Source organism: Garra rufa, chromosome 4 (genome assembly GCF_049309525.1).
Source record: "Garra rufa chromosome 4, GarRuf1.0, whole genome shotgun sequence".
NCBI lineage: Eukaryota > Metazoa > Chordata > Actinopteri > Cypriniformes > Cyprinidae > Garra > Garra rufa.
The window spans coordinates 25,061,434-25,085,097 of NC_133364.1; the positions used below are offsets into that span (position 1 = coordinate 25,061,434).

General features: G+C 38.0%; 1 protein-coding gene across 1 annotated transcript in view; it reads left to right on the forward strand.

Moving 5' to 3' along the window:
• The window catches only part of trhde.1 (thyrotropin releasing hormone degrading enzyme, tandem duplicate 1), a 132,420-nt gene that overhangs the window by 90,863 nt on the left and 17,893 nt on the right, over positions 1-23,664 (forward strand). Inside the window, exons 9-15 of the mRNA XM_073838893.1 lie at positions 1,301-1,488; positions 10,983-11,071; positions 12,266-12,399; positions 12,557-12,612; positions 21,292-21,439; positions 22,760-22,857; positions 23,068-23,175. Coding sequence (XP_073694994.1) covers positions 1,301-1,488; positions 10,983-11,071; positions 12,266-12,399; positions 12,557-12,612; positions 21,292-21,439; positions 22,760-22,857; positions 23,068-23,175 — 821 coding nt within the window. The remainder of the gene's footprint in view (positions 1-1,300; positions 1,489-10,982; positions 11,072-12,265; positions 12,400-12,556; positions 12,613-21,291; positions 21,440-22,759; positions 22,858-23,067; positions 23,176-23,664) is intronic.

Genomic DNA, 23,664 nt, shown 5'->3' on the forward strand with positions numbered 1-23,664 from the left:
GTTAACAAGTATAGAAAATGACCAATCGTTTTGCTAGAAAAGACCCTTATTCCTCGGCTGGGAGCCCTTTGAAACTGCTTTCAAACTGAAATTTGGAGCTTTAACTCATTGATCTCATTGAAGTCCACTGATCCCCATTGAAGTCTTCTATAATATATATTATCTTCTGAAGAAAGAAAGACATAAACATCTTGGATGACATGGGGGTGAGTGAATTATCAGGAAATTTTAACTCGGGAGTGAACTAATCCTTTAAATAATCTTTTGCATGTTTCTAAATGCGTTTCCAGTGTTTTGCAGTCACCTACTGTACCTACTGTTTTAAAATGGATACAGCATTGAAATGTAGATAAAGCTGCATGAAAACATTCCTCATACATACAGACAGCTTTTGAAAACAATCCATACAGCAAACTGCCAGTTGTCCACCGTGCTGAGCCATTTATAGTAGCATTTTCAAAGAATATGGAGGAACTGTGTAGGCAGTATATTTCCTTCAGGGACAAAACTCAGTCACATTACGAGCTTTCCTCATTAATGAGCCGTGAGATCCAATTTTATGTTTTACTTCTTGAAAATAGGAGGAGCAGCTTCCTCTGAAGAAATCAGACTCATAAATCTAATTCTGCTCCTTTACAAGCGTTGCTCTTATATGGAGAGATTAGATAACTGGAAATTGCCTTGTGATGTTTCGGCGTATGCGGTTAAAGAGAACAGTGAAAGTTTAATCACCTTTCTATCCACTAAGAGTTTTTAATTAAAAGTCCTGAATGGGTTTTTATTTCACCCTAGGCTCATTGGAAAAACGTCTACCTACATTTTTGCAAAACTTCAAAAACATACCTATACATATAATTCAGCAGTTTCCAGCTGAAATGGACACTAGTGCTTTTTTATTGCTTTTCACACAAATTATGATCAGGGGTGGATTATCAAATAACAAAGACTTATTTTAATGCAGTTCCTTGCACAATATGACCTTATGACCTTAATACACTTTTACCAAAGTGCATGATTTGTAAACTAATACACTTTCACGTTTGTATCACATAACCAGCTCTATATGTGTCACTTTTCTTGCATTGTAAACTTGCTCGGAGGCACACCTAGTACAGTTGTTGCAATTGTGATTTTTATCTAACGTTAGCTTGTCCACACTGTTAGTTAGGTTTAGTGCAGGTTTAGTGTAAGTAGTACATTTTATTTTGTGACATTTCCCTTTAGTTTTGCATGACAAAAATGACAACATGGCAATCTGTGTGTGTATAATGTATATTGATGTGTATATTTTGTGTCACAGGCCATGCATCGGGAGGGAAAGGACATCAACATCACGCAAGTTATGGATCGCTGGACCTTGCAGATGGGCTATCCTGTGGTCACTATTAGCAAGAATGAAAGTCTTGACAACAGCGTCACCATCTCCCAAGAGCACTTCGTCTATGACACAGAGGCCAAGATCCAGAATCCTGAGCTGTTCAACAAAAGGTAGTCTGCCATATGTCAGCTGTGACAGGTTGTTACATGAAAAAGAAACAGCATCAGTCAGCCTGACATTGACCTCTTGACATTGATTCTCCATGAGCTCATAAGTCGTTGCAGAAAATCCACCAATAATATATAGAGCAGAGGCCTTTATGTTTGCCGTACACTGCAATGCTGAATAATGTAAAAAGCCCACAGTCAGTGATTCTTCCCCAGAATTCACTGATAGTTTCCTGTGATCAGATCAAGCTCAGACGGAAAAAAAGATCCTAGCTGTGCAGCTGAGGAGAAGAAACCATTTTAATCAAAAATGAGATTAAACATTAAGTTATTTTGGAAGAAATACAGAAGAATAGACCATCTGGAGATTATAAGCACAGCTAGACAGCTAAAGACTAGCCTAACGCCCCACAACAGCATAAAGACCCAAAGGATTTCCTCGCTTATCCGAGGGATGTACCTTTAGATGACTGTCTTTACTGTTTCTGCTTACAGGCCAGTCAGCTAAAACCAGCAAACTTTCTTAGGCTGGTTTAAGACGTTTGTATCAGGACAGTAAGGAATAACACAACTCTATTTCTATGAATCATATCTCACAACATGTTCACGCTCAGAAGCTATCAAGCTGCTATTAACTGAGCATTTCATTTATTATTAGCGACCCATGCTAACCCGTCATCGCCACATGCTGTTTGGCATCCGTCAGCGTTGTCACGGAAAACTGCGTGTGTCACTGGCAGATAGATTAGTTTAATTCTTCGTCAGAGTGAGATGAATAATTCAATACCGTCTCTGATCCATTTTAGAAATCCTCCTTTTGTTTTGGATGAGACACTGTTAGCATCACAAGAATTGAGTCAAGAATTGAATTTTAATGCTGTACTGTCAGTTCGAGTGTGTGAAGTGTGTTGTTAGCCAGTATTGCCATTTAGAAAGTTTCTTAAATTGAGAACAATATCAGTGACAAACACCTGCAATTTGAGAACATGAGCCCTGAGCTAGCATGTAATCTGTTTGGAATATTTTATTGTGGTATAATAATAATTCTAATGAGATTAAAGCACTATTTCTGTCATCATAAAATCATTTGATTTATCATTTGCACATAATGAAAGGCTTTTTGCTTTTACGTGTCTATGCTAGCTCTTCAAATCAAGCCATCTGGTGTCATAAATATTAAACATACAGGTAGAAATCTGTATGTTTACCTCTTTCCGGAGTTCATTTGTTCAGAGCAGACAAAGCCACCTTCGTTTAAACGTATCCTCCTACATAAGCGTGTTTTCTGAGTGCCACGTCTTCTGCAGAGGCGTTCAGAAGCAGAACTGCTCCAAGAATCAATAGCAAAGCTGTGTTGCGAGTAGGGGGCGTCTCTTTCCTGTTTTGCCCCTCAGGCGGGTTTTCAGCTGAGTACCAGACAACCTGCCAGAATGCAGGGGGATTTGGCACCTTTGTAAATGTAGTGTAACACCTTACTTGAGGCTTTGAGCCAGCCTAGCAAAATGTGCTGACAGAAACATTGGCAGCAACAAAAGGAAAACAGAGAAGGTCAGTTTGAATGTATTTCACACTCCTTCAGTGTGTTTCATGTCCACTGCCATCTCATTACAGTTCATAGAGGGCCCACAGTCCAAACTCAGAAAACCACAGAAAAGGACATTTATTTTACACAGTTGTACTTGAAACACATGCTGACTTTTTGCTGCACTTTGATATTCTGATAAAGCAGCTTCATAATCTAGATAGCATAGAGCCACACACTGCTATGCTAATTTACTTCCTCTCTCAAATGTGCATTATAGAAATCTTTTTGGGTTAAATATAACTTCAGTCTATTATTTATTACCATAACTCAAGTGACCCTGCTGAAAAAAACAATAGAAACAATCAGAAATTCTAATGGTTTCTACTACAAATACTGTACCTGTCACGTAGAGAAGGAGAAGATCTGGGTCCAAATGCAGGGAAGGAGTTTTAATATAAATAAACAAACAAAACACAAACAAAAGGCCAACACGGCACAACACAACTTGAATATAATACAACATAAACAGAACTGAAACACGGTCAAGAACAGGATCCGGGAACACACAGACAGACTTGAAGACACACGAAGACAATGCAGCCAGAATGAGCAGTGAGACATGAGCAGCTTTAAAGTCCGTATAATTGTGAACAGGTGTGAGTTGAGATGAGTGTTAATGACAACAAGACAGGTGTAAACGATCAGGGAAGTGCAGTGCAAGGGAAAGGGAAACAGCGACCTCAGGTGGCTGAGGGACAACCCCACAGCCCAGATCATGACAGTACCATTACAAACCATCAACTACAAACCATTAAAAACATTAAAAATAGTTTCCTGTAGTGTGTTTTGAGACATATTCCATTAGGTTTTAGTGGTTTTAACAAGCCAGTAGAAGGTGACAAATTACCAATAGAGATCAAATGGGACTATTACAGTGTCCATTAAAACCAACACAATTTCCATCATAATCAGTTAAACCATTACAAATCCTGTGATGGTTTTTAATGTTTTTCTTTTTTTTTTCAGTAGAGATGTTATGACATCGCACACACAGTGGAAGCCTAGCATGGTAGCATTCTAAAAATAGATTATGTTAAGCCTTTTTTCTCTTGTTTTTACAAAGTTTGGGTATTAGACCTTGTGATGTGTATGTAATGCTTATGCTGCATTCCAGGCAGGTTTTTTAACTGGTAAATCACCACTTCAAACCACGACTCACGACTTTGTAGCGTTCCAGGCAAGTCAAGCCAAACTGCCTGGGCACATTTATGAATTATTATTATTTTCATATTATTATTAATTTGATTGCAACGTTATATTGTCCTAAGCTCTATTTTTCCACCATGTACTACTTGCATAAACACCGCACCCATTAGGGCTGACATTGTTGTTTCGCGGGCTATGTTACGTCAGAACTGGTAACTGGGAGTACATCGATCTAGTATGAGTTCACGAGTGGGAAGTCACAGGGTTTGACTGCCGTTCCAGTGCACTTTCACTGGTAGAAGGTTGGAAAAACACGGGTCACGGGTTGCCTGGAACGCGGCATAAATATTGCTTTGAAACCGTCATAGAACTAATCAGATCGTTTACATCAGCTTGTTAGCGTATTAGCAGTTAGCTTATTAAACCTGCATTTATTCAGGGTTACAGTTCTCCTCTCCATTTATAAAACCTCAGTATTAAGTTAGCAAGATGCAATATATCATTAGAAAGTGGCCATAAGTGTGAAGATTAGTACTTCAAAAACCCTTATTTGAAATCATCAAAAGACGGTTTAGAACGTCTAAGAAAGTTTTGCAGATCCTGTGTAAAAAGTCTGAAGCTGAAGCGTTCCTTCATTAACACCTTTGCACTCGTATGTTACCTGACTATTTGGATTTTCACAGGACAGATTTTATGCCGAGGTGATGGTGATAGAGAATATAAACAACTTAGCGCTTGAAGGCACACATTAATTTTCTCATTGCTGGCTGCTAGACTGTAATGGGGATGTGCAGTTACTCCCGTGAATTATTTTACAGGTGGATCCGAGCCTTATAGAGTCTTATTTTGTAGGTATATGTAGGTCTGCTTGAGGCTGGTGTGTAACTGTGCCAAACTAATTTGCGACTGGAGTTTCAGGGTCACATGGTGATGATTGGATACCCACAATGAAAGAATATCATTAAGAACCTGGCAATAAAACTGTCACATGCAACTGTTGAAGTGAAGAAAATGTTCTTGTTCAAGTTAGATTGGAATCGCTGCAATAATACAGAGCACACAAAACATATACTGTAGTATACAGTTAAAGTCAAAATACGCCTTGCAGAATCTGCAAAATAATTATTTTACCAAAATATGAGGGATCATACAAAATGTATGTTATTTTTATTCAGTACTGACCTGAATAAGATATAGTCCTCAAGAGAACATAATAGTTGAATTTATATAAATGACCCTGTTGAAACGTTTACACTTGACTATTAATACTGTGTTGTTACCTGAATGATCTATAGCTGTTTTTTTTGTTTGTTTTTTTGTGATAGTTGTTCATGAGTCCCTTGTTTGTCCTGAACAGTTAAACTGCCTGCTGTTCTTCAGAAATGTCCTACAGGTCCTCTAGATTATTTGCTTTTTCAGGATTTTTGTGTATTTGAACATCTTCCAACAATGACTGTATGATTTTGAGATCCATCTTTTTACACTGAGGACAACTGAGGGACTCATATGCAGCTATTACAGAAAGTTCGAACGCTCACTGATGCTCCAGATGGAAAAACGATGCAGTGAGAGCTTGGGGGTGTAAATCTTTGAACAGAATGAAAATGTGTACATTTTATCTTATTTTGCTTAAATATTGTTTTTTTTTTTTTTATTTAGTGCTGCCCTTCAGAAGCTACAGAAGATACATGTTCCCCAGAAGGCAAAATAAGTTAAATTTATCATGATCTTCAAATTCAATAAGTTTTCACCCCCCAGCTCTTAAAGTCCCCCTGAAATCAAAATTAAAGTTTTTGGGCTTTTAGTGTGAATATATTAGCCTTAAGATTATCTATAAGCCAGTGTGCTTCAAAACAACGACAAAATTCATGTTTACAAGATATGGGCATTTAAAACATACAGTCTGGTCACTTCCACCAATATGAATCAACGATTTTGATGATATCACCGTGCACTTCAGTTTCTCATCAAACGTTCTGTCCAATCAAATGCTCTCTAGAGTCCGTATTGTCCCACCCCCTACACAGAGACGCAATACACGGAGCAGATTATATGCGCTCATATGTGCGATTGGCATGTATTAAACTACACAGCCTCAGCATGATTATGATCACTATTTTGTTTTAGCAAGAGTTTCATATTGAATCTGTGGGATAATTTATTAGTCTGTGGCTGTCATAAGCTTACAAATGCGGCTTTACCGAGCTGAACGGCTCTGGCTCGAGCAGATATTAATGGAACGCCATTGGCTATTCAAAATAAGTGGGCAGGGCTGGGCGATATGTTTTTGTTTCAGTTAAAAGTACGTCACCACATAGAATAACGCTGCGTGTTTCAAGGCACTTCAGTGGACCTTTAATGCATTGTGTTTTCTTTTAAAGCATTATTGAGCGTTTAAAGTCATTGTTGGAAAGGGTTCAAATACAAAAAATGCTAAAAAAAAAAAAAAAAAAAAGAATTTGTGAGACCTGAAGGATTTTTCTGAAGAATGTCTTACTCAGGTCAGTGTATGCAAACTTTTGACTTCAACTGTATATGCATTCACAGTATGGTTAAACGATTTACAGTTGGAAATGTGGAAATGCAGTAATGCATTCATGTGACATCACTGGAATGTGTCTAGACAGTTAACAGTGCAAAACGCATATACAATTCTGAAGTGCAATAAAACATTAACTGTGAAAATGCATCAGCTAGAACGCCACTGTGCACATAAATGAAGTAGAAACACCTGTAGAGATTTAGAATGTCTTTCATAGGAGGGAAAAGCAGACCTGTTAACACGTTTGCTACAAATGCAATGTGTGATGAAATTATATTCTATTTAAACTTCTATTCAGATCTGATTTCTTGTGAATGGATCACTTAACCTGAATGAATCCCCAGTTTTTTAGAAAGCCACCACCAACCTCTTTGTTTAGCTGTTGCTCTCTGCAGGGTCAATAGATTTCCTCAATACCCAACAAATCCCAGTCTTTCTTTTCTAACCCATCCAGCAGAACATCTTTATCCACTTTTGCCCAGTTCTTCATGGTCTCAGTGGTTTCAAACTGTTCCTGCATGATTGACTGAAAGTCTAAACAACATCAGCGAGCACGAAAGCTCCAAGCTCAGCACAAACTCCAGCATGTGTGAATCCATGGAAGGTTTCAAAAGAAGACACTTGTGTTTTTTCCTCTCCTCTGCGCAGCTGGTGTTGGATAAAAGTGTTGTAAGGATCTATCGCACATGTTGAGCTACAAAAGCCCCCAGTGACTCATTATAGACTGCAAAAGCCAGCCGTCCCTAAAGAGAGTCTAAGATATTATCACACCCGCACAGAGAGACAGTCAGACTGAGACCTCACAACCGATGAGAGAGAGAGAAAAAAGAGAGAGAGGATGCTGGTTAATCACTGTGAATTTTAAATGTAGACACATCCAGAACACAGCTGTTACTCTTTTTGCAGAAGGCTTTTTTTTGGCTTTTATTCATATGTCCCAATATGAACAATTGAACCTCAGCTAACAAACATTGCTTCTTTTCATAAACATAACATGATGCCCACATGTCTCATTTCACACTGGAGAGACTGAGATCTTGATTTGTGCTTTAGCTAAAGCTCTGGGCCATAACACAAAGTTCCTGAGGGATGTAAATAACGATGATGATAACAGACGCTTCCATAAATGAACATAAACACGAGCCACCAAATTACCAGCCTGTGGAGAACTTTAATTTTCTTCTGCTTTCTTCTCTTGTTCAATCCCTCTGATGAACAGAGTTTTATGTAAATGTATCAGTGTGTGGTTTCATCTGAACACACACAGATGCTTCTATTATCACTGGAATTCATAAGCATTGTTATCAGCACTCATCTAGCACAGAACCTCTCTCGATAGTCCCCTTACAAACATACGCGTTTAAATACCGTTTCCCAGCAGGATAGTATTGCTTCAGCTTATGCATAATGTCTTCCTGACTGTGCTATAGCTTCCTCTGTGATATACTGTAAACTTTTAGCACAGTACCTCCAGCGTCTGCTGTTTACAGCTGTTTCTACTTACATTAAGTTGCCATTAATGTTTAATCACCTAGTTTTTAGACCAGTCTTTAGACGAAATCCTAATTTCGCCTTAATCAGACATAATTAAGACACATTAAATAATGCAAATCATCTTATGAATGATTTAAGGTGAGTCACCAGCAGCCAGAAAGGGATTTTGTCCATTGCTGTCAGTTTTCCAACTAACACAAATCCCTAATGATCCAACCCATTCCCCACAGCCGAGACTGATGTCACGGAATAATCCAGGCTGCTCTTCTCATATTAGATGACTAAAGTTTGACATTTTATGAAGAAAATGTGGTGCGTGCCTCTGTAAAGTTCACTGCTACAATGCTAGGCTGCTGTGATGGTTATCAGGGTGTTGCTATATGGTTATCCGGTTGTCTTGTTTTAACTAAACAACAGAGCTATTCTTAAGCACTTAGCAGTATGCTAAATAAGCAAGGTTGCTTACCAGAGGCATCTAAGAGAGTAAGCTAAGCCTTTAACTTGCTAACCAAAGGCAAATTGAAAACACAAAGAAAGATGTAGGGGTGAGCAGGGCACAACATAACACGGGTTAATTGTAACACACATAGTTTAAATATTTCCACACATGCTAGCATAACCAAATTTACGGTATTTACCAGTTGCCATAGCAACACTATGCAGAGAAAAAAGAGCGCTAAAATTCAAAAGCGTTTTGAAGATATCACTGAATATTTATTTGAATATTTTTTATAATAGCAAAACTGCTATTATTTTAATCTCCAATATGTTATTTATCAGTTTAGATAGTTTTAATAAATACATTTTAATTAATGCTTCGCAGCAGAAGACACTAACCTGCTTTAAGCTCCAGTCGCGCAGATTGGGGAACGTTGTAACACTGTGTGACAATATGCCCCGCTGTTATTAAACTATGCTATTCTGTGACATTAGCGATGCAATTTACACTATTGACTTATAAGGATTTTGATAAGAAACCACAAGAAACAGGTGAATAAAGGCTGACAATCAATGTTTAATGTTCAGAAGTTAGTATTTCAAGAAATGTAAAGCATTTTGGCTTGTTTATGTGTGTCGTGTTCTATGAGAGCTGTGTGTGGAGGGAGGGGAGTGTTTTTCTGAATGTCTAAATGTGTTTCATTTATTTGTCCACATTGTTTTGAACTACTGTACAGCTGTGTGTTGCAATCAGGGCCGTTCCAAGCATTGTTGCGATGTGTTCATTGTCAAACTCCAAGATTAGATTATTTTTATTTAAAAATTGAAAAAGTTCACAAATGTATTTTACTGACAAAATATTTTAGTTTGTTGTGTATATTTTTTTCATTTGATCAAATAACATTTTAAGCTGTCATATGGTCATGTTACAACGTGCCCCTCAGATGTTACAATGTACCCCACCTACGGGGGATGTTGTCACGTTTCACTTCCTTTCTTTTGAGGTAAATAACGAAAAACGTATACACTGTAAATATGAAACAAAGCAATATATTTGTACTAGACAAGTGTGAAAATAATGTGGATAAAAATTGTACTCTGAACCCCAAGTGGATTTGCATAAACCGCGAAATTCAAAAAGTGGTTGTGCCCCGCGCTCCCCTATTGGTATAAACATTTTGGCCTTAATAATATGCGATATATAATTTAAAAGACATTCATTAACATATTTATATGATTAAGTATGAAAACACCATTATGCAATGTTCTATCATTTCTTATCAGGCACTGAATAGAGTAAAATGTGGCTAATGGCACACCTTAAGGGAAATGTGCTATTCACTGCTGCCATAGTGATTGATGGCAGCTTTGTATTTAAGAACAGATTTCATGGGAAAAGAAATCATAAAAGTAGTTTTGTTTGGGGGTAAAAGGCTAATCAGCATGGGGCAAAAGGCCCCTAGTATTACTGATACGAAACACTTTAACTAAATTAATATGTTTTGCATAACATCAGAGTTAATACTTGTTCATTACAATCCCTTCAACAAAGATTATGATACCTAAAACTTTTCTCAGTCGATAAAACGGCTTTGTTATGTAAGATGGAAAACTGTTAAAATACAGTTCAAATGTCTTGTTTGGAGTGCGTTTAAATGATTCAGCCTTGGGTTAGATTTTATAATGTTACAGTATTCATTGCTGTTGGGTGTCTCTGCTGCTCTTTTCGTTTGGGGTAATTTACGCTGGCAGACAGCAGACCACGTCCACCTGTGTGTCAGCCATTTTGACAGGCTGAAAAAGGGGCGGCCATCCATAGTGACAGCTGTCAGACAGTCTTTTACTGGATGTGCTCTCATACCTAGGGATGTTCATACACACACTAACACATGAAAGCACACACTCACAGATGAATCGTCGTCAAAATGAGGTGGCGACACAGAACATGACAGCGATCGGGTGACGAGCGATACACAGCTGTGTGTGTGTGATAGAGAGAGATAGAGAGAGAAAGCAAAGCACTCTGGGAAAGAATGAAAGCTGATTTCTTTGAGCTTTGACACTGCTGGGCTTTCTTTGAGCTTCGTGATCGTCTGATATTTCTGATTTTGTCACTTGGTGCCGAGACAGAGAAGATATCGTGCATATATCCCACAATCCCATTAAGGGGTGGGAGTCTGTATGTGTGAGATTATGTGCATCATACAGTATGTATCTGCGGCAGTGACATTTAAACCCAGAGATCAAATAGAGCTTTTTATCTGTTGTTTTTCTCTTTCTGTCTCATTTTAGCTTCCAGTGGCAAATACCGCTGACGCTCGCAGTGGGAAACTCCAGTCACATATCAACAGAGACCATCATTTGGGTCTCCAATAAAACAGGTAACAGTTATGCTGAATGTTTTGATTGTAAGCACCAGATAAGCCCCATGATAACATGTCCTGATTTGACTTATGGTTTTAATTTGCCAGACAAAAATTGTTCTTTCAGTACGTTTTTGACATTCCTAAAAAATATCAAAAAGAATTTGAATTAGTAAGAAGAAATTTAAAAAATAAAATCAATCTGAATCATGTCCTTGACCTATGAAGTCGACAACTGCTGTCAGTCAGCAACACATAAAAATACAGATAAAAGTATAGCATTAATTGGATTTCCTTATTAAATTCGACTAACTTAGCTCCTGAAGGTGCTTTTATGTAAATGTCCTTTTACAACACATTCAAACTACTATTCATCTGTGAGTCACACATTCTTGCAGCAGCTCCACGTCCACCATCATTAAATTCAATTCTGTTCCATTCCTTTCCTCTCCGTTGGGGAACGAGGTGGATTTTCTTCGGCTGGAGCTACAGCGAGTCAAATTCCACGAGCTGGAATTGAATTTGGTCTGTGAGTGATCCGTGTGGCTCAGACCTCAGAGTTCCTCTGATTGTGCGACCATTTAACAGCCTCCATTTTCAGCTCACCTTCTCTGAGAAACAGCCCTCATCAGGGCTACAATGCAGATCCACAGTGGTGCATTCAAGAGCGAGTCTGAGACAAGAAACACAGACTATAACACTGAGACCCCATTTATATGTATTAACTCACCGCCTGACTCTTGCAATCTGGCCCCTGATGGCTGGATGCTCTCTGGATCACGATACACTTCAAATCCATTGAGTCTACGAGCGCTCAAAAGCACTTAACCAGTGCATTTGTTATCCATGAAAAAGCACAAGGTCTGGTTCGAATATTACAAGATGAGAACGTGGCAAACACATTAAATTACAGATGTTGTGCATTACGAAATGCTGAATGCATCGTCTCTTCATGTATATTTTCATGCAGGACTGCTTCTATGAGTTCATTCCAAAGATGGTAAATGCACTGAAAATGTTAAATGTTGATACGAATAAAAAGCTTTGTGAGTGCACTGTCAGACAGAGTATATCGGTCCATATGAACTACAATGAGATGTAATTAGAAGCTGTGAGTTTCTGCTAATATGCGTGTGAGTTGAGCTACAGTGAGCTGTCAGAAGTGTCATTAAACGTTTATTTTATGTTCTTTTTTTACTCTTGTATTTATAGAGACACACAGAGTGGGTCACGTGGATGGCGAGACATGGTTGCTGGGCAACATCAATCAAACGGGCTACTTCAGAGTAAACTATGACCTTCACAACTGGAGACTTCTCATTCAACAGCTGATGACCAACCCAACGGTACAGCACCACCTCTGTCAGTCCATCATCTTTCCTTTTTGAGTTTTCTTTCCCTGTTCTGTCAATATTCTTCCTTTTCTTCATTCTCCTCATCACTCCCATATTCCTGCATGTTTCCTGCTGCATTATAAATGTCTCTGCTGCTTTCTTCCGGCAGATCATCTCTGTGGGCAACAGGGCCGGTCTGATTGATGACGTCTTCAACCTGGCGAGGTAGGTTCTGTTTGTTACATGCCCCTCTGGAAACATGCAGAGCCTTTCAGAGAGCCTGAAACCTGCACTACAGATCTATTTAATGTCCTTCACACCTCCACAGAGACCCACTGGACTATTCAGTCTAATTCAGCTTTATTTGTGTGGTGCTTTTTATTGTCACAGTAACTGTCACATTATTTAAGGAGCTTGTTCACTTCCTAGTTAGAAAGTACAAAGTGACAGTGGTAAGGAAAAACTCTTGGAGTATAAAAGCCCGTTGAGACCAAGACTGGATTTTCGCCATGACACACATCTACCAGATTGCAAAATCAAGCATTTAATCTCTAAGAACTTCACTATAGTCAAAATTAAGTACATACATCTGCATAGAAATGCACAAATTTATTTAGTTGTTCAATGAAAACATAATAATTATTAATTTCCTAGTAGATTCTTCATAGATGTCAGTCAAAAAATGGGCTGAATGACTGAAATTTACAGCAGAGAGCAGTGCAAATCAATCCTGGGATTTCAAAACGTTACATCATGATTAACAAATCTCTATGAAAATCAAAATGTTGCAAAACTGTGGTTGTGCATTCATAACTCTCTCCGAGCTGATTAAAATAGCATCACCAGACAATGTTCTTATATTTGATCTGCTAATACCTGATGAATCACACTGAATGTTCATGTCATATTCACCAGCTTTAGGAATGCATCAGTAGTATGTAAAATACATGATATTCAACTTTACATGATGCATTAAGTTTTGCATAATAATACCAGCAGTTAAACCTAGAAGTAAAAGTACTCGACTGGAAATGATTAGCCATTTGGCACCAATAACACCTCTACTTACTTTCTGTTGACTGAATAATTAGGGGTTCAACACGTAATGCTGAAAACCTTTTGTGATCGTTAGAATGGCCTATCTCAATGTAAAACTAATCAGGCAGACCAAACTCGTAACTCGTAGAGACTTGAAACTTAGTAGGATGGTAGTACTCACACCATATACAACGTCACCAATGCTCGTCCCAGTCGGCCTGAGGGGGGCGCTACAGTGATCAAAAGTATGAAATTGCTCATAACTCCTAAACCATTTATTACAGGCTGAAGTATCATGTCATTGGAATCCTTGGTTCACGCCAGATAAAACACACACCAACATCGTCCATCATCCTGATTTTCAGGATTTGAGAGTTTTCAAATTTTTTTTTTTTTTTTGCAAACTAAACCTAGGTTTTTTATCCAAAACCAAACTAGTGCAGAAAGATTCTCTGGAGAGTGAATATCAATAATTATAAAAAAAGTTGAACTTTCGACTCTCAACATTTGAAAGGGGGCTGGGACGGTTTTACTAAAATGATGCATATGTAAGAGCCATCTCTGAGGTCACGTGAAAAAACTATAAGAAGGAAAAAAACATAAACTGGCCATAGCTACGTATTCGTTTGTCCTTTCGACCAAATCAGTATGTACAGTATTGGTCCAAAGTGCCACAAGTGGCAATAAGGACATCTGCAACATGGCCAATGAACTTTGAGCACCTATTAGACAAGCTTAACGGAGGTCGATTGGAACAAAACTTGGACCTGTTTTACTCATGACCCAAAAGGTCTGTGAGAAATTTGAAAGAAATTGGCATTTTTCAAGGGTGTAAACTATTGTATATAGTTTTTCACACATACACACGATATTCATGTCACACGATAGACCTCATCATTCTAAACAACTTTGCCTCTAGAACCACTACTGACAATTAAACTGTTTGTTAAATGCTTGAGAAAAAAAATATTTTTATGAACTAGTCCTAGGTTTTTCGCTCAATCTGGAAAAAACACTACAGTGCAATTCTCTGAACTCTCTAGGTCAATAATTATCGAAAAAAAAATGTAGAATTTACCCTTTGGGAAGCTATAACTGTGTCATTCAGAAAAGAGGCCTGTCCAAATATACTCAAAGCTTATAAAGCCTAAACAAAAACTCAAAACTTCACGAAACCTGGTGAGCACATGCAACCGATGATTTTAAACAAGCATGCAAAGTTTTCGGGGGATCGGACCACAGCTGGCATTATAAAAGTTATTTATGTTAAAATACATTATATTTATAGGGTAAATTATCTGTTTTTTTTTCAGAAATGCTGTTCTTTATTATTGATTTAGGTTGTTACAGGCTTGATAAATAATATGTAATGCCTTTTTTCATATGTGCTTAAATGCCTTAAAGCGTTTGAACCCCGGTAATCACTGCTTGCAGCTATATTTTCCTGATTTTTATTAGAAGCTCTTTTGGGGTGAACAAGGTGTTGAAAATCATGAGTCATCCACTGGCTGTCGACAAAGAAACATATTATTATTAATTTTATTATTAAAAATGACGTTTGCAAATACTTTGTTTTTGTTATAAAACATACAATTATTTTATTACAATAACAGTTTTGTTAATCTTTAAGTTTTTAAGAACTATTTTGTTTTGATGTAAAAAACAAACAAACAAACAAAAAAAAACACAATTATTCATTCAATACATTCTTATTCTTCTTTTTTAATATCTTAAAGCAAGACAGATATTTAGCACCAGACATTTGAAAAGACCTAAATCTCAAAGGTAACACCAATTTTCTTTTGGTCAGCCTAAAAGGATCTTGATAAAGCCATCCATCACAATAGTAAAGAACAGTCTGATCCAGTGAACTTCAGTAAGACCTTCATAACTGACAGATGCAGTTCTTGTACTGTAATTCTCTTTTCTCCTTTACTCTGAAAGCATTACCAAAGAAAAACCCTTTAGCTCATCAAGATGAGAGCTGCGCTGAGACTATTGAGCCAATACTGTGAAAGCGGATAATAAAAGTGAGGAAAAGCCTCTGTGTTCCTGCCTTTCCACTGTTCCCACATTTACTGTGTTGATCATTCAGAGCTTCATCAGCAGCTGGAAACTCATGAATGCCCATTAATGTAAGAGAAAGAAGAGACAGAACGATAAAGGAAGAGAGAAAAAAGCACCGCTCTCTGAATGAGCGTCCTCTGAGAGTTTATAGTGCCACAAGCTGCCAAGCTGCCATTAGTCCCTTCAGGAACGACTGCTCTCCCTAAGGTCCTCTCTGTGTAATACAAAAACTCTCACTTGTTCTGCCTAATAAAGGAAATATTCAATCGCTGGCAGCTAGAATCACTAAGCGCTAGCCAAATCAGCATTTGAGTCTCACTGATGGACTTTCTTAAACGTTGAATGTTGTTTATTTACTGTAGATGTAGTTTGTGAAATCTATTAATTTCACAGGCCAGCCATTTTTATTCTTCCACCAAACTAAATGAGGAAGCTGCCAGATGCTCAGCTAGCATTAGCACCGCTTTTCATCATAGTGAAACGACAGGCTCATCTGCCAGCGCTGTGCGGCTCGTGTTGAGCTAGAGTGGGGTTTAACAGGCATGTGGAGAATTGTGTTTTTGGCCACAGATGTTTCCTAAGCATGACGATTCAGTCAAGTGACGACAAACCCGCAGGGAAACTTGCGTTTATTGCCGTCACATTGGGCTGAGAATGGAAACCTGTTTCCCTGCATTATAGTACGTCATGTTCACTTAGTCTGTTTATTTGGCTTGGCCTTGATTACCGAAGAGCTTGATAATTGAAACTTAACAGGACTGAAGGCAAATCCTTTTGTTCCTGAGTTTTGATTTCAGTCTGGTTTGTACATATTGTTTCTCTCTGCTGTTATTTACAGCTAATCCTAATAAATAAGAGCGGATGTTAACAGGATGTCTTATTCAACCTCAGGGCTCAGATCTGTGGAGGTGGTTATCGGCTCTTACGTACTTAGAAAAGCGAAAATGCCAGCCTGCATATTTAAAACAGCATCATCGTTAATCACAATGTGTTAAATGTCTCGTTTCGCTGCAAATTACAGGGATGATAAAAAGTGTTCGTATGACTGAGGAAACTGAATGGGTGCTGCTGCCTCGAGTGATGTTACCTAATTAAATGTCCCTGGTGCTCATGGGAGTCACTCACACAGATCAATACTGCCTTATAAAGCTTAGTCAGCCTTTATTGTGATTATGAATTACTGATCAATCGAGGAGAAGAAAGCTGGTGTTAGTGAAGCCTAGTTCTGCTAGATTATCACAATTAACAATTGCTGTTAACAGCTCACTGTCATTACTAGCTACTTGTCTTGACACATTGCGGTTTGAACTTCCACAGAAACGCTGATCTGTTTCTAACCCGATATTAGCATCATCAGCAGATTGTTGCCACAGAGACAGAAGGTTTGTGGTGCTTGTAAAGCATCACAACTCCTGTCAACAACTCTGTAATTTCTCACACAACAGCGAGAATGAATTACAAAACAGTGCTACTGGAAAAATATTTTGGACTTTTTCATGTTCTTTTTCTTTGACACAATATTTTTTGTGCACATTGTGAGATCTCTGTTGACTCTCGAGTTGAGTCTCGATGATGAAGCTTCTTAATAGGCCTGTTTGAAATGCTCTGCTAAACGAGCTACAATTACAGACCAGTTTAGAAAGTCAATGATTTATTTAGGAGACTGTTATGTTACTCTATATATACTCATGAATTAAAAATCTGTATGAATTTTAGAGTTACTTTCAATTCTCCAATGGTCGCTAGCGCTCATGTTATCAGCTCTCATTGAAAATGAATGATGTCAGACAATTTTAAAGAGCCACACGCTCTTATTTGCACCTTGCTGTTCTTCTGGAGTGCTATTATCAATGATAAATGGCCTTCATGCAATGCAACACATGTTTCTCTGAGCTTGTGTGTGTGTACCGGCACATTCTTGAAGCGTGAGAGTGATCAACTCATTCATTACTGTGCTCACTAACAGCAGGGAAACTTCAACGCCTCATGACAGTTTTATGGTAATGTTGCGTTTATATTTAATGAACATTTTCCCTCCGACCTTCGATCAGAAAGTTGAATAATTTAAAAATACAAGGAAGAAAGAAGTTTTATGAAATGGAGGAACTGAATGGCCTCCAGTCACTGCTGTGTGCATGTGGTGTGCAATAGATGTGTCTCTAAATATAAATGACAGCCATTATGAAGGTTTTTAAATTCTTTATTTTTCCTCTAAAGAATCTGTCTGTCTACAGTGTCTTGCAAAAGTATTTATACCCCTTCATTTTCTCATGTTTTGTTATTTTGCTGCCTTATGTTAAACTACTTTAAATTACTTTTTCCCTCACATCAGTCTACACTCTCATAATGGCAAAGAAAAAAAAGTTTTTTAACATCTTTGCAAATGTATTAAAAACTTAAATGATTCAATTACATAATTATTTATACCCTTATCTGGGACAGTTGAAATTTAACTTGGGAGCATTCATATTGCTTGTGGATGTTACTAGACATCAAGTGAAGTTAACCTATGGCAAATTCAATTGAATGGGTATGATTTAGAAAGGCACACACGTCTTAATAAAAGGATTGAATATGCATATTACAGACAAAAACAAGCCCTGAAGTAAAAAAAGGCCTGTATAGTTCAGAAACAGTACTGTATCATGCTTCAAGAAATTCAGCTGCATTGTAGCTTCACAGAAGCATTACCCTTCATGGAAGAAGTTTGAAACAACCAGGACTCTTCCTAGAGTTGGCTTCCTAGCTAAACTGAGTAATAGATGGATTAGGGCTTTAGTTAGACTGGTGACCAAGATCCTGATGGTCACTCTAGTTGAGCTCTATGATCATATGTGAAGACAGGAGAAACCTACAAAAGGACAAACATTACTGCAACACTGCACCAATCTGGGCTTAATGGAGGTGTGATAAGACTCAATCCTCTCCTCAGGGAAGACACATGAAAATACACTTGGAATTTGCAAAAAGAAAAAGCACCTAAAGGACCCTCATTAGCAGGCAATGAAGTATTCGTCAGAGTAGAAGATAAGCTCAATGCACCAGACTATTGAGAAAGCCTTAATGAAAACTCAGTCCAGAGCATTCAAAACCTCAGACTAGGCAGAAGGTTCACTTTCCAACAGGACAATGAGCTAAGCACACAGCAAGAGTGGTTTATAGACAACTCTATGAATGTCCTTGAAGTGGCGCAGTCAGAGCCTGGGGTTGAACCTAATCAAATATTTCTGGAGAAACCTAAAAAAAGTGCTCATCCTGACAGTGTTTGAAAGATGAAGAGGTCAGGAGAAGAATGGTAGATAATTGCCAAATGCTGATGTGCAAAGCTTGTTGCTTCATAACCAAAACGACTTGAGGCTATAAAGGTGCCTTAGCAAAGTGCTGAGTTAAGGGTATGAATACTTATGCAACAAACTTATTTAAAAAAAAAAAAAGATATTTTTATTCTATCTATCTATCCATCCATCTATCCATCCATCCATCCCTAGAGTTTAGCGTAGAAAAACAAGATGTGATTTGTGCCATCTCCCCGCCATCATTCACTTCACCTATAATGTGTTGTGACAGGTGAAGTCATTTCAGTGATTTATATGCTACTGTGTCTTTAAGCGCTGAGAAACACAACATAAATGATGCACATGCTATGTGATTAAGCTCTTGACTCAGTGCGTAATCTGCATCCTTCATGTCTGTGTACACATCAGTCAAGAGAATATACATTGAATATTTCCTTGTAATCATTGTGAAAGAATGACAGCCCATGAGTGTTTCAAGTGCCTTGGCATCATTATAGACTGATTAATTGTTTATTTTAATACAATTAGACCAGAGTTTATTGCCTTATTCTGTTTGGCCCATGTAATGGTTTTGATTTATTTTCTATAACCAAACAGCTTGTTGCTGTTGACCCGGTTTCTAAACAAGATGTATAATCAATTCTGTACCTAAGTAGTTTGTAGACAAAAATGCTGAAAATATTTGGAGATAAACACATGTGCATGTGGTAATCATAGTAAATGTAGAATTATTGACTCCATACTGTTGAATTATTGAAAATTAATACATGCCTGAGGTGTAAAGGCCACTGCTTTGGGTTGGCATTAACTTTAAATAATTCAACAGTCTGGAGTCAATTACTCCTGACTTCTATATAACTGTAAGACTGAGAGAAATGCTAGTGTCAGTCAGTCAAAAAAAAAAAAAAAGCATTTCAAAGCTCTCATTTTCAGAATATTTTTAAATACAATTGAGCAAAAATTTCTTAATACTTTTCAATTACCATGTATAATAGGACGATTCAATTTCATATTAAAACTTTAAGGACCATTATTCCCTAAACTTCACATAACAAAGGCAGTTTGAAGACTCTCTAACTGTAATATCCAACTTTCTGTAATAATAACCGGCTTTTCAAAGGAAGAAGAACACAATTCCTGATCCTAATTAGATACAAACCTACAGCATTTAAACACTTTGAGCTAAAACTCTTCTTAGTTACATTGTATAAATTCAGCTTTGCTTGATGAAAATTAACAACGGTTTTACTACATGTAAAACTAAAAAAACATGGTAATTGCAAATGTTTTACATAGTTAAACTATGGTATGATATTTCAGTACGCCAAAAAAACATGGTTACTACACTTTTACTATAATAAAACCACGGTTAATTTTCATAAGGGATGATAAACACCTTTGCTACTTTTCCCGTAAAGATGTTGAAACAGTTTTTACCTCTTCACATCCTCAATTGTCTCCTGCTAATGTTAATGCAAATCAGTTTCTCTGAAAATGTTAAAAACCTCCTTGGGTGTCTGATGAGTAACTGTGATTAATGTCCCAATTAAATGTATGTTGGGTGAATCTGTCCTCGAGAATTTAATGAGTCCGTTTTCAAGTCCGATCACTTCCTTTTTCGCCTGACCTCAGATTCAGAGCACTTATGTGCCCTGAATGAAATTGAGAAACTCAAATAGACAGCCAAGGCTCAGTGGAAAAACATAGCCATACATACATTCCACTGCACTTTCCAGCTGGAATTAACACTAGTGGCAGTAACAGCTCTTATTTCTTTTCAGACCAATTTAACTTGGAAAAAAGTGTCATGAAATGTGCAAGAAGCTACATCATATTATTTTGCTAAAAAAAAAAAATGCCTCAGTAATGTTTTTTCCCAGAGATCCACACAAATCAGCACTGCTCACGTAAAGCGCACTTAGACACAACTGACAAGCTAACAGCAAAATACTCTAATAAGCACAAAATAACACAGCACACACAATTTATACATTTGAAAACAGTGCTAGTGACAATGCTAGCCTTTTTTGCTGTGGTGTTCTGTGTGGTTGCTAATGTAATAGTGACACTGTGCTTGCTAGCAAACGTTCTTTAGATTCAAACGCTCGTGAAAAGTCTCCTCTTTCTTGTTTTGGTCTAAGGATATTGGCCACCACTCTGTTTTTCTGCTCTCATGAGAGGGTTGTAGGCGTTTCTAAAAAGACCGAAGGGGAAAAGGAGAAGACATTTGAAGCTTTTAGAAGAGATCTTATTTTTTATGGATTTATGCAAATTGAACACGGCCGTAGTCGTACAGGAGAAGCTGTTTTTTTGTTTCTTACAGCACATTATGACTCCCCACGCAAAGCACAATGCCTGGCAGTTATTCTAAACGAATAATGATGAACAAAATGAACTGTTTGTAATCAAATGTTAACGATGTGCCTACCAAAGGGGAAATATGTGTAAAAATGAGCTGCTAGTGTCTTATTTTCATACTCTTTTTGTTTTTCTTTTTTTCTAGAGCGGGGTATTTGCCCCAGAACGTCCCACTGCAGATGATCTCGTATTTGTCTCAGGAGGCCGAGTTTCTGCCGTGGCACGCTGCTAGTCGAGCGCTTTACCAGTTGGACAAACTCCTGGACCGCACTGAAGACCACAGCCTGTTCAGCGTGAGTCTGATCTCGGATCACTTTGGTCTCAGTTGTATTTTAACCTTGACTAATGCAATAAGAAAGACAGAGCTGATATTTCACAGCACGTCTCAGGTGGCTCGACTCACCGCCAGACAGATCGAACTCAAAACTTACTCTGATCATCATCCAAAAGAGCAGTCCAAAATGTTTCCAGACACAATGCCTGTCTGCCGCAGCAATTTAGAAACTCATACTAAAACAGAGTCAAATCTCCTCCATTGCTTGTTTCATTGGCAGTGTTCGAAATAGCAGACTACCATACTTTCATATTATTTCTGCAATATACACTATGTATGTTATGTGAAGTATGCAGTTTTTCAGCATGTGTGCGATCACCAGATGACATTCTAAAAGTATATTTAAAAGTATAATACCAAAAGAAAGAACATTTTTATATTTTTAAAGATAGAATACAGTATGCAGTGTGCTAGTATTCCATTCTAAACACAGTACATGACAGTATCAGACACTTCTCTGTTCCTCTGGATTCTGTCTTACCTGTCCACCTGCTGTCATATTCATTTATCACGTTGTTATTCAGAATATCACTCAAACGCCTACCCACAATCCCTCAGTGCTGCGCACCAGTTATTTCTGCCCTTCCTTTATAATGGATGACCCTTTAGTGTCAGCAGTGAGAGTGTGATGAATTTAATAGCATCTTCTCTCTATTTTTCTCCATCACAGTGTTTACTGTGAGACACAACAGATGTTTAGAATGTAATGGAAGACAGCAAACAGCTGGAGCTGATTAGTCAGGTGCCTTCAGTCATGTGACCAAGTGTCTCAACCTGTCAGACCAAACCCGTCTATGTGTGTGTATGCTGGCCAGTGTATTTTGCCCTGTTCACACACAAACAATCTATTGGCAAAACAAGAATAAGTCATTCAATTGCTGTAGTAACAGCTTGATAAAGAAACATGTTTAGCTCTATGGTCCACTACATTATGGAAAACAATGTCCTTTACCAGCGTTAATGTGCTTTTATCCGTGTAAGTGTGTGTTAAGAATTGAATTGCGGCATAGCGGGGTCTAATTGTGATCATTCACTCGTCTCAGTAAGAGGGCATGAAGGAGAGCAGTCATGCTAAATTAGCCATGACATTACCTGCTGCGACATTTCCCTCAACCGTATGGCGAGTCAAAACACACACATACACACGCACACACAGAGTTATACTGTATATAATACAGTATAAAACAAACTGGAATAATTTAAATTCTGGTCTCAACATGGCAACCATATTCACTCTTTTTCTGCCTTTTCACCATTTCTTGTTTTGTTTTGTTATCAGGACTATGTTCTAAGACAGGTGGAACCGAAGTATCACAAATTGGGCTGGCCAGCCACTTCCCCTGACGGCTCCTTCATGCAGGCGGCTTATCAGGCCGAGTGAGTCTTGAATTTCATATTTCTTGAATTATATATGACAGTCATTCACTTATATGTAGTCTGAGTAAGGACACCGAACTGCAAAGTGTAAACCAGACATTTTCCACCTCAGAGATGGGACTGACCTCAGTAGGCAGTATTTAATTTTTCATTTTCCCCTTTCTCCATCTCTAACTTCCTGCTGATGCTACTTCCTTCTTTCTTCCTCAGAGAGTTGCAGAGAGAGGTGATGATGCTGGCCTGCAGTTTCGGAAACAAACACTGTCACCGGCAGGCTGTTTCTCTCATTTCAGACTGGATTTCCAGCAACAAGAACAGGTGATCAAATTTACAGAGTGACACCCACACACAGTACCGTAAGCTTTTATTCAATCCCAGTGTTTTTCCTCACTGACTGCTTGACACAAAAGCAAATATATAGCAAAGTGCCATATGATGTTTGAAATTTCAGTTAGTTTCTGGAAGTTGAGGCAATTCTTTTTATTGAATTGGTGAAACTCAGAAATGAGTTTGTCTATATCATGGATTAAATCAGACAACTCTTACTTGAGTTACCTCAGTCTCTGCCATTAACAACTCACTTAACTGAATCAGATTGGACTGCTACTAACAGAATGTTTGTACAGTGACAGATTTTTGTTGTGTGCACTGCTGTATAAATACAGTCCTATAGGAAACAAACTTGGGCTGCCCTCCTCTTTTTCTGGTCGACTAGTTGTCATTGACGTTTATTAATAAACCATTTAAATCATAATAACGAGGTTTTAATTGCCTACATAGCCTAATAAGCACTCAAGTGCTCGCATT